At 42.9% G+C, this 12,126-nt stretch overlaps 1 protein-coding gene across 3 annotated transcripts in view; it reads right to left on the bottom strand.

The window, feature by feature from the left end:
• Positions 1 to 6,140: 6,140 nt before the first annotated feature.
• The window catches only part of Znf831 (zinc finger protein 831), a 108,993-nt gene continuing 103,007 nt past the window's right edge, over positions 6,141 to 12,126 (bottom strand). For all 3 annotated transcript variants that reach the window (XM_074075038.1, XM_074075040.1, XM_074075039.1), the window contains one exon: positions 6,141 to 11,451. In XM_074075038.1, the coding sequence (XP_073931139.1) occupies positions 10,603 to 11,451 (849 nt within the window). In that variant the 3' untranslated portion in view covers positions 6,141 to 10,602. The remainder of the gene's footprint in view (positions 11,452 to 12,126) is intronic.

Raw genomic sequence — 12,126 nt, 5'->3', positions numbered from 1 at the left:
TTGCAGTCTTTTCTTCCTTCCCCACGCCCAAAATGGGTGTTTTCCAAATATTCCTCCACCAGTCTGTGAATGAAAAGAAAACGAGAGAGCAAGGGGGAGGGCATGGATACTCCAAATATGAATCTAAGCTTCTGGAATTTTCTCAGATCCCAATTCGCTTAAATTCTCTTCCTAACTAAGTCAAAAGATATGCTTCTTACTCCATTGAGACAAAACAGTGGATGACAGACATTTGGAATCTCTTCTCTTTTATCTGTTCTTTCCAGTGAAGACAAAAATGGCCAGGTGATACCAGCTATCTACCCCCTGACTAAGGGTTTATTTACTGCACTTCTCAAACTTTGTGGTTGCCTGACCCTTTCAGAGTCTCATTGCATACCCTAGATTATCCCGTTTAGAGGTAGTTGTAGACATTACAATGGTCAGCATAAATGGGACAGTGAGACAAAAAGGTAAATGGGTCTCCAGGGGATTTTATGCAGCTCCAAAATAGCTCCCTGTCGTTCTCCCTCATTAAATGAAGCTATTTCAACCTCAGTTACCTCCATTTTCAGGATAATACAAACCTTCCAGGCCACAGTGCACATTTAAAGTTTAGGCCAGGGTTAGAAGTGTACCTCAGTTGAGCACTTACCAAACATACACAGGACCTTTAGTTCGGTCCCCAGAAGCAAATTAATAATAACTATAAATAATTAAAAGTTCAGTCAATTTCCAGCATTCAGTCTCAGAAGAACCTCAGTCCAGACTCCCCAAACACAGTGGCCCTAATGTTTAGGAAAAAGGTCCTTGTCAGCAGTGCCCACAAAATCCTCCAGATCTGACCCTTGGCCCTGCAGGTCCACCTCCTGTCTCCCTCCCACCTGCACTACACCTGGGCCACTCCACTGACCTTTCAGTTCCTCCAACTCAGAGCACCTCCTCCCCTCATCCTATTTCATTCTTCATAATTCATCTTAAAGGTTCCCTGATTCTGTGGGTTCCCCCAGTGTTTTCCTCTCTTCTCGTTCGGGGTTGGTCTCTTTCTAGCATTTGTCAAATTATAAATAAATGACATGTAATACTCTGTTTTAATGACATCTTCTCTACCAGGCTAGGCCTGGAAGGTGGCAGATGTTCTATGAATATTTGTTGGATGCTAGGAAGAAAAGAAGGAAGGAAGGAAGGAAGGGAGGGAGGGAGGGAGGAAGAGCCTTCAGTGGTGCCTCACTGCAGGGCTTACTGTGAGGTGCCACCGAGATGGCCCTTTGTGACAGTTCAGGACATGGCCAAAGCCCTTGTCAGACAGCCCAGCAGCCCACATGCAATGACTGGTGGATCTGAAGTCCTTGCCTGGCCATCTTTAAAGAGCCAGGGGCACATGGCATGGGTTGGCCAAAGATGCCACTGCCTGTATTACGCATCCTTCACCCAACCTGACTTCCCCAGCTCCTGCATCCAGGCACAGCTACCTCTGGTATTTCCTAATAAACCTCAGGCATGCTGACTTCCATTTCCATCTGCCTCCCTGGGAACTCAATCAGAAATGCTCCTGTAATCCAAGGCCTTCTCCTTATGAATGGATGTCCCTGAAGGCCAAGGATAAACCAGCCTCTCTCCCAAAACTTAGGCGCCAAGTGGAAAAACACCACATGCTATTCCCAGCTGAACCCCTAAGTGGAACCATAACAATTTTGACAAAAATCTTAGAAGAAATGGCCTTTCTGGGACCACTATTAGAATCAGTAATGAGACATGTAGAAGTTTCTTCCACATGATTGAAAGTAATTTTAAGAGTAGAAACAGTCACAGAAGTATAGCCTGGTGCTTGGCAACATAACTCAGTATCCAATAAATGCTTGTTGAAACAATGAAGCCTTCTTTTTCCTAGTTCTCTCTTTCTCCCTTAAGAATTCAAAACCAGAAAAAGATAATAAGATGAACACATTCAGCCCCATGCAGTTATTTTCTCCAAATCACTTGTTTTTAGCACAAAAAGGATAACTACTTGTGATGTATTTTTCCATTATTTTCTTTGTGCAGGAGGTTCTTAAATTGATTTATTCTCTTCTGCATCAGGTTGTCTTATAATTGACGATGTGACGTGTTCTTCCAAAGGCTTTCTGGTGATGTCTTTTTTGCTGTTAACATCTCCTTTGTCTATGCCTGTGATCTCTGCCAACTTGCCTGAAGAACAACATCTCAAGTGTATAAATTATGGGACCACATAGGAGCCTCACACATCTACTCGAGCCTAAATGTCTTAAGAGAAGTTTTATTTTTGCAAAATAAATACAATCAAATCTTGATTAACTGGAACATTCGGAGGGGTGGGGCAGTCTGAATAATTTGATTTTCTGGGTAATTTCCAGTTAACCAGAAACCCATCGATATTTTCAAACCTGATGCAGAACATCTTTTTAAAAATGTGTCGTTTTTCTTTCCATCCCTAGCAAGGATCACAGAACATAATGGAAAACTTATGGGGGGGTGGGGTGGGGAGGACGCAGCCAAGTCAAGGTGAAAATGTTGTGCTCTAAGGCTGGAGCCCTGGCATCAGCCACAGCTTTGCTGCTGACTGGTCTTCAGTATCTCCTGAAAGGAAGAATGTACCAAGCCATAAACCAGGATCATCCCAACCAAACCTGAATAGTTCTGGTACCCAGTATGAGTGTTCACCCGTCTCCACTTGGCTGTAGAGGATTATAGAGCTTGGATGGCATTTGCACTCACAGTGACATCCCATCCTTTTAGGTTTATATCTATCCCATGAATGTCAACCTGATGTTCAACTGTGCTCACTGAAGGTAAAGCAGCAAGTCGCACATGGACTTACCTCCCTGTGTCCTGGTCCTTTCTCCTCAAGGCAGAATAGAGAGTGGGGGGAATGAGACTTGGGGTTAGTTGACCATCACTAATAGATTTCCTACTGCCTGCAGGCTCTAGAGATGCTCCAATGCAACTGTGAGAGCACCATGGAAGTGTGCTAGAGAAAACTGGGACTGGCCAGGGAGCTTTGCTTCTTGTCCTGTCCACCCAGGTCTCCACAGCAATGTGAGGACTGAGCCTTGTTGGGGGCTTTCACTAGATTGTAAGCTTATCCCAGTCCACCAGGGTTTCTCAGGTTCAGCACTGTTGGCATCGTGGACCAGATGCTTCTTTGTCCTGGAGTTGTCCTTGCTGTGTGTTGTAGGCCTCACCTCTACTTGCAGGGATCAGGAGTACCTCTCCATCCAAGTGGCAACATCCAAACTGTCCCCAGATGCTGCCAGTGTCCTCTGGGGGGTAAAACTGACCCCTCTTGAGAACCAAAAACTTAAAGGGTAATCTCTTAATTTTCTTTTAGGAAAAAGGATCTTAACTGAGCACATCAGGCATCAAATAGCCAATGCTTCTCTCAAGGAAGTTAGAGTCAACACAGTGCACCTGGGTTTTCTTGACGCTTGAGGGGAGGATCCAACAGGCATTTAGTGCCTGGATACTGTGACACTCTGAAGTGAGCATGCGAGCAAAGATAGACCAAGTTACCATGCTGAGGAGGAGGAAATGCTCATTTATACTAACTGGCAGTGCAGGAGGGTAAGAAACCAATAAACACAAGACTGCCGAGACACCATCTCGCTGCCACAAGAGCCAGGTGTGTAGGAATGAGGTACAAGAGGAGACGGTTCTTAATGAACAGGGTGATTTCTCCTCCACTGGGAAAAATAGAAGAAACATCTTTATTTGCATTAAGTATTTTGAATTAACATCCCTCTTACTCTTACGTGTCTCTTTCACTCCTGCATCCTCAATGCCTGGTACAGACCAAGACGCTGGTTGAAAGAGTAAGAAAGGAGAATAAGTAATAGGAAGTCATTGCTACATCCTGAAATCAGTGAAGACAGAGACTTCTCCAGAAGCCTTTGGCCATCTTAGATAACAAGACGGGTCTCTAGGAAGAAAGGGGTTGGACTGTATTGCCATCTTACTTTCCTCTCTCTGGCTGAGGTGAGCTGTTTCCATTTGCTTATGTAGCAAATGTGAATTCCTGCCTGTTAAGAGCCAGGCACTGGGCCAGTGGCTAAGAACAACAAGACGAAGACACCACGGGCCCTGCCTCATAGGGAAGGGAGAGCCCCCTCTGGGTCAATATATAGCTGTCTCACTTCCAAGCTCATCAACCCTGGTCCACCCACTTCTTTTTTTTTTAATTTCAACAAGAGGAGGACTTTTTAGTAGGTCTTGAATATATTCTCTCTCTTTCTCTGTCTCTCTCTCTCTCTCTGTTGTTTTAGGGGGTTCTTTAGACCAAATATGTCTAATGAGAGCATCCATTAGACATCTGAGTATCTGGCCTTTTATTTACAGTGGAGCCAGAAGGCTCAGTCCTGCTGAGTTACACCTGGTTGCACACAATATACATACAGAAGGCAACCAGATCTCTGTAGCCAAAGAGAGAACTGGGCTTTTCTATCCAGACACTGCACATGTGACACCCCCAATTCCCTACAGGAATCCATTCACTCACACCATGACATAAAAGAATCATCCACTGACTCTTAGGCTGAAGCAGCCATGAACTAACCCCAGGATGCTCAGTGGAAAAGGACTGAGTTCACCTCTGTCAGAAATTGAGGGAAATTGAAAACATGTCTGTCACAGCTGGAGACAAAGGTCCCAGATGCCACAGACCAAGTCTTTCTGCATTCACAGCCCAAAGATCAACAAGCTTTCACCAAGCAGGGGACTTAAAAGTTGCTTTCCATGGCTGCTAGTACAGGCGAATTCATTTGCTTCACATTGAGCAGTATGAAAACAGGTCCTTCCACAGCTGGTGTGCATGACTCCCTCACTATACTGTCCTTGTGTCTCATTTTGCATTCAACAACTAACCATCAGCCAACCAACAAAGCACCAAAACTGAAAACATATTTACGAAACAAGACATGATAATACATGATTACTCCTTTGAGATTAAATGATGTGATAATCTTTGGTTTAGAATGCTATTCAACTATAAAATTTGACAAAGGAAACCTGTCTGTACTTACATTTCCACTTGTGGTCACCAATTCCATTGTCTTGGAGAAAAAAATGGGAACAGAGTTGTGCTTACCAAGATTAGAGAACCTAATGATACATGAACCTTCTAGATTAGCTCAGTATTTCCCCAAGTGAAGTGAGTATATCACTGACGGTAAGAACACGATATTTAAAAGACACACAAATGAAAAATTTTAGCAATTTTGTTTGATTTTAATGCACATTAGAAAATATAACTAACTAGAACATTGAATTTGAGATTTCATGGCTGGAGGCATGGCTTAAGCAGTAGAGTGCCTGCCTGGCAAGCCTGAGGCACTGAGTTTAAACCCTAGTATTGCCAAAAAAATTAAAAATAAAAAATAAATTTGAGATTTCATAGATATTGCTGCTTACAGCAGCAATCTCTTTTTATCATACAGATTATTTGAATAAAAGTATTAAGTAAATTTATACCCCCATGTGGCACATTGGGTGAAACGCGCTGAGCTGATTCTCAGGTGACTGAAGTTCAGAAATAATGTACTAATTTATTACTATTAGAGTTTGATGTATTAGGAGAGCAAGCAATGAGAGCCATCAATTAGTATATTTGTTCTTTCCAAGTTCTTGTTCCCACTTTTTCTGTCAATGCATTGTACCCCCCGTCAACTTCAAGTGGCTTTGAGAGATATACACAGAAGTAAAATACTGTGTTGGGCTGTAAAGTAAGTCTACTTATTCTTGCAAAGAGTACATGAATTATCTTTGTAAGGAGGTATAATTTTGATGAAGATTGTTTTCTCTGTTGATAAAGAACATCAATTCATAGGGGGATCATTTTGGATTATTGCTCTGTGGATAGTGCCCTCATGTGGCTTCAAACTTTAGCTACATTTAAGAATTTAAAAGCACATTTCTACGTTATAATCTATGAATTATGGAAGATAGTGACAGATGAGACACATGGGGGGAAAGTAACAGCCAATAAAATGTGATAATTTGCTATTACCTCATCCTTTTGTTGAGTGGAAAGGGATACCAATATGGCGGGATAGACTGTCTAGTCAACGAGTTGGGAATAATCAGATGCTCAAGTCATGCAGGATATTGTTCATGGTGGTTTCAGTCAGGATGTTTACAAATCACACAAGACATTTTCATTTTAAGTTTTATTTTTATCAAAACAAAATAATTTCACCATATAAAGAAGGAAATAAATTTCAATGAACAACTAAGGAGCCAATCACTTTCCTGATTATGGCCAATCAGTAGGGTAGTAAGTCCTCACAGTTGACTGCATATGAAAGCTAGTGAGTCACCCTCTAGGGCTCCAAGTAGCTGGGACTGATCATCTGTCCCTGGCTCCTTTACTCCCAATGGTGATGTGATGTACTCCAATGTTCTTATAGTTCTTCAGACGGAATTATGCATATTACCACATAAATACAAAGCTGGGTGAAAAGAATACTACTGGGTAGAAATTTAGACACAAGATTTTCTAGATTCTGATGCCTATATTTAATGAGTTCTGAAAGATAAGGACAAGAAATTGTGCTTAAGGATCAAGAAATGTAGTGTTTCAAAAGCCAAAGTATCTCCCTCACATGAACTATGGGGATAACAACTGGAGTGAAGAAAAACACACAGTCCCCATTTGCTGCGGTAGTAGAAATATGATCATCCGTAGAGCCAGGCAGGCTACTCTCTCCTCCCCATGTTACATGATGTCCAGGGAGTCGAGCAGCACCACGTTCCCACAGCAATGAGTTTCCATAACTATAAAAACCTGCTGCACCGGGCAAATTTTGTGCAAAATGCAAATTTCTATGCTGGGGAAAAATGAATAATGTGATCTTTCTAAGTAACGAATGTAAATGCAAGGAAATATTTTTGGGCATGAGATTGCAAAGCATTTATCTTTCCTGCCAAGGACTGTGGTCACAATGCACTTTTGCAAGACTACACTTCCAATCTCATCCTTAGAAAGGGGTTTTTAGAAGAGCGATTCTGATTTGTGCTAGGCTACCCACCAAGCTATTGGCCCTGTTTTGATTAGAATTCAGAGCCATCCTTCCCTGCCTTTTTTGATCATTCTGCAAGTGAACCATAGATTTCCCTAGTTACTGTGAGTTGTGAACCAGTGGGCATTAGCTTATCCTAGAACCCAACAGGAGAGTTGAAATATTCTCCATCCCTGTGGTCTATCAAAAACCACCTGACTTTAAGACTCAGTTCATAGTTTTGTTGCCAAGGGGGGAGGTGAGACCTCTTTCCTCCACAAATCTTTGGTGGTACTGGGTTTGAACAGGGCCCTGTACTTGCTAGGCAGGTGCTCAACCTCTTGAGCTATGCCACCAGCTTTTGCACACATCTTAAGAACTGAGATGTGGTTGTGCATAGGTACAGTTAAGAAGATGAACCAGTGGTCAGCTTCGAGCACCATGAGCTGTGGCACTTGCATCCTTGCCTGAGCACATGGCAAAGAATCCAAAGCACCCTTCACCACAGTCCATGGGAGCATCCCTAGAGCTACACTCCATGGAAGAAGCCAAGGACCAATTGGTTTAGGCCCTTTCTTGAAGATACAATAAAATTAACAGCACTGGGAGAAAAAGGAAATCTCTAATCTTTAAACTGTGGCCTCCCTTGTTCTAAAATATTATTTTCTGGTGCTGTGGATCAAATCCAGGGCCTTGAGAATGCTGGGCAAGTGCTCTACCATTGGGCTACACATCCCCAACTCCTAAAAGAAATTTGTTTCCCTTAACCATCATGCAGTGTGTAAAACTACAGCAATTATCAATAGATAACACTGACATTTTATTTTGAATAACCCAAATTGGTTTCCTGATGTTACCCTTAAACTGTAACCCATAATTGCATTTCACTTGAATAAAACCCATAGGAAAATTAGGTTATAAAAATCAGAGACTATTTGTTGCTTGATGAAAGGATTCTCCATTCTTTTAAAAAGAAAATAGCTTTACTTTAGGATGCCTTTCAGTTTTGTCATGCAAAATATATTTTTGATTTAAAAACAACTCATTGAAATATAGCTTTTCACAAATTCATGTGGATATAAAGTAAGGTACACTTGGGAACATTGTTACCCACTAGCTAAATGACCAGATGAAGTAGGATGGTTCAGCAAAACTGCCTTCCTTTGTAAGAGACACAGGGAGTTAAGATAAGGAATCAACATCCCACCATATTGGACCTAGGTTGGGGGATGGCAGCCAGCCATGGTGGCTCATAGAAAGGCAGAGCTTTGCCACTGTCCTGAGGTCAGCACTCTTTGAAGCTATGACTTCCTGACTTGAGTCCAGTGATTCTGCTAAGACTTCAGCAGCCATCTGGGAAGGTGGGATCTGAGAGATTGTTTACTCTCCCAGACCACTGCAAGCTGTCCTTGCTCAAGTTTTCTATGAATAACACTGAAATGGAAGAATTCCTCCTGGACAAAATAGCCAATTTAACCTACACTCACACAACCGTGTTCTGGTTTTGCTTTTTAATTTTTTAATTATAGGCCAACATTTATAAGCTGAGTGATTGGACCCCAAGCCTGAAATGGTAGGGAAAATTGGGTGCAGCTTCCCTAAGCCTGCATTCTCCATAGCAGTGATTGGCTGAAGGGGTTTGTGCTTCAGTTCTTCAAAATTTCACCCAAATTTCTTGAATGGTTTCTCACGGGGAAGATCTCCAAGTCATAGGGCCACGTGTGTTAAGCAGAGGGTAGCTTCTCTGTCAGCCACTCTCACCAGGGCTGGGACCCAGAGACAATCAGCTCCTCTTCTCCAACTCCCTCACTCTCATTTAGGGAAACTGAGGTGCACAGAGCAACTTCATCAAGCTTCCCAGCTAAAGACACAGTCAGGACTTTCTCTCTGGGACTCAAACTGCTTCCCTCTAGTGCTTCAGGGGCATAGATGGTTCAATAGGTTAGAGTCAGCTTATCGCTTTTGATCGGCTCTAAAAGCAAGTGAAGTTAACGTCAAACACCCTCTTCTACCTCCTTTGTATATTGTTCATGGTTGGTCTGGAAGTCACTTGGATATCTACAAGTGCAAATGAAAAATCACCACAGGCACACGCTAAGTAACCACGGGAGCTGGTCTTGCAGTAAAGGTTTCAATGGAAAACACCAAAACTGGAAAATTCACACAAAGATACTTGAAGTTGGAACATACTTAGTCACAGGCAAGAACTTATTAAAGTGTATTCACATGTGTGTGAGATGGTTTGCATCTCTGCCTTGCCTATGAGGTACAGGATGCCATGTGAACATCATTACACCAAAGTTAAGCCAAAAGAGCTCGGCTATAAACCTCACATTGTACAAAATCATACCAAAAGCAAGTATAAAATTTTATTGAAATGCAGCAGTGTAAACGTCTTGAAGTTTTTCCTCTCCCATTTAAGGAGGTGGAGAGGAAGGCAGGAAATCTGAGGCTCTGCTCAGTGGGCTGGCTGACGTAGATCTGCTGTTTTCCTGCGTACAGGGGTGCACTGACTTGGAATACTGGGGAATTTTATCTGTGCTGTTCTGACTTGCACAATACAGAGGCTGATTTAATTTGACAGCAAAGTAACACCAAGCCCCCAAAATAAAATTACTGAGATGTAAAACAGCGTCAAAACTCCAATTAGTTTTGTATCCTTGAAGCTTCTGGAGGAAGTCTAAAAGGCTCCCGTCACGAGGAGCAGGCATCAATTCAAGCTGCACCGATTACTAAAATGTAACCCTCTAATTGAGATTGCTCAGAGCACAATATGACAAAAAGAATCAGAGGAAAATAAGTGAATTTTTCCCCCTCAAAAAATGACTCATTACCAAGAGGCTGTTCTATTGACTTTTAACACAATGTTCCTTTGCAAGAGCTAGAAAAACCAACGGTCTAGGGGTCTCACAGAAAAGGCACCAGGTACAAGAGCAATACGTGCTTGTGTTATTGGGCCATAAATGAGCATTGACCATTTATGCAACTATTATCATTTCACCAGGCCATAGGCATTTTGGAGTGCATTTACAACTTCCACCAAGGAGGTGAATTACTCCAACCAGACCAGTTTTTAATCAATCTGGATTTTGTCTCTAGAATGAGCAAAAGTGTCATGATGCCAACACCATCTCTTTTGCAAGCTACCCCAATGATCCCAAGGATGCTTGCCACCTTGACACAAACCTTCACCTTCCTAATGGAGAAATGAGTTGCCTTGACTGTGTGGGGGTCCACTTGTCAGTAAACATGTTGGCTGTGGCTCTCTTGGTTAGTGTCATTTTGTTGAAGTAAGACAGTGCAGGCTGAAGCTGAGGCTTAGCTGAGAGTCGAGGCCTGGTCACTGTGTACATTGAGCCTTCTTAGTCTGTGATTCCTGGCCACATTCGCCCTACTGCCCCAGCTGAATGTGATCAGGCACACTCGAGGAGCTAGGAAAGGGGGTGGCTGAAGTGGGGTTTGGTGTTGGTTGGAATTGGCTTGGGAGGAACCCCAAATGGCTTTCCTGATCTATAGGTGTTTCATAAAAGGAGTTCAGTGCTTCTGCTAGCTTGATGACAGTTATTTATGAAGTATCAACAGTCCTTGGCCATAGACACCATCTCGGTTGGAAGCATCACAGCTCTATGATCAATCGATCTTCATCATCACTACTGGAGTCACTGAGCTCCACGCGAGTCTGCTTTCTCATCCCTTCCAAACTCCTCTTCCTGATGGATGGAGAAGGGGCTTCTGAGACTTCCGAGGCCTGCCCTGGATTAGAAGGAAACACATAACCTCTCTGAGTGATTAATCCTGATGCTTGACATTCCCCATTGTCACTTCCTAGAGCAGGGCAGGGGGTGGCCATTTCTTCACACCCATATTGGTCATTGGAAAGAAAACCTGTCTGGTGTCTCCTTTCTTCTTGGTGTGAACTAGTTGAACTTGGTCCTGAAGCTGGTGGTTCAAGATGAGTTTTTCCAGGTGATCCCAATGGAGCCAAACCCCAAATCTTTTGTCCAGGTGACAGTTTCTCCGGCAAGAGTATCTGCGCTGTGCTCTCTGCTATGGCTCCTCTGTCTGGAGAGCTTTGGATCAGCGTCTCCCCCGCAGCCCAGTTGTGGTCTTGTGCCTCTACACTATGAATTCCCAGTGTTGTGTGACCTGCTCTCGCTCCTAGAGTAATGCAAATGGCAGCCACAGAGGTAGAAACATCATGGTGGGGAAAAGTTCCTTTGAACCCAAAGGAAGAAGGCTCTTGAGAATCTGAGGAAATACATGGTTTGGGGTCTATTGAGACTTGGTTCTGGGAGGGTAACCGCTGAGTGTCCAGCAATCCAAAGTCAAGACCCTCACCTAGGGGCAGAGGGTCAGCCTTAGCCACTGTCAAGCAGGAATCAGATGGCAGAGACAATCTGGGACCACCAGCAGTGTCCTCATGGAGAAAGCAGTCATCATGCTTACCAGCAGATGGAGAAATACCCTGCAACAAGTACAAAGGAAAAGAAATAGCGGGGAGAAAAGGTTAATTGGTACAAAGAAAACTGTGGGCAAAAACGTGGTCCTCAGTGAAAACAAGGTCTTGAGGTCTTAGTGATTCTTTACCAGCATGAATTTCAATAGGATGTTCTCAATGTTTCCATTAATAACTAATTCATACATTAACTCCAGCAAAGCTCCAATCGATACAAAACAAGTTGTTGAGATTGCTGTGTGTTTTCATCTGGCTTTGTTAAAAACAAAGCCACTCCATTATCCAACCCATCTGAAGTTCCTATTTTCAGTCACCATCACTCATAAAGCAAGTGTACAGTTATACAGTGATGTGTGTTAAAGTGCTTTCCAGATCAGCATTTTCCAAGTGTGGTCTGGATTGGTATTTTAGTGGTTTTCAACACGCAGCCTCACAATCCACATGGGGGTGATTTCAGGTTGCAGTAATGTCCTCCATATGGCAACATCTCTCCCCAGGTATGAATTTGTTGCAAATTTAGGATTTTCATTCAGCCATTAGAAATCGTCCCAACAGTTTCCCAACCAAGGTTGCCCAAGTTTTCAATGCAGAATGTTTTGGATTTTTTTTTTTTCTTAATGGGCTTTCTGTCTGTGCTGGGAAGCACCAGGAGGTAACCCTAGTAGGTAACCCTAGTGAGTTTTT

This window comes from Castor canadensis, chromosome 5, assembly GCF_047511655.1.
Source record: "Castor canadensis chromosome 5, mCasCan1.hap1v2, whole genome shotgun sequence".
In the NCBI taxonomy this organism is placed as follows: Eukaryota; Metazoa; Chordata; class Mammalia; order Rodentia; family Castoridae; genus Castor; species Castor canadensis.
Note: the sequence above shows the minus strand (reverse complement) of the source record. Positions and strands in the feature narration are given on the sequence as shown.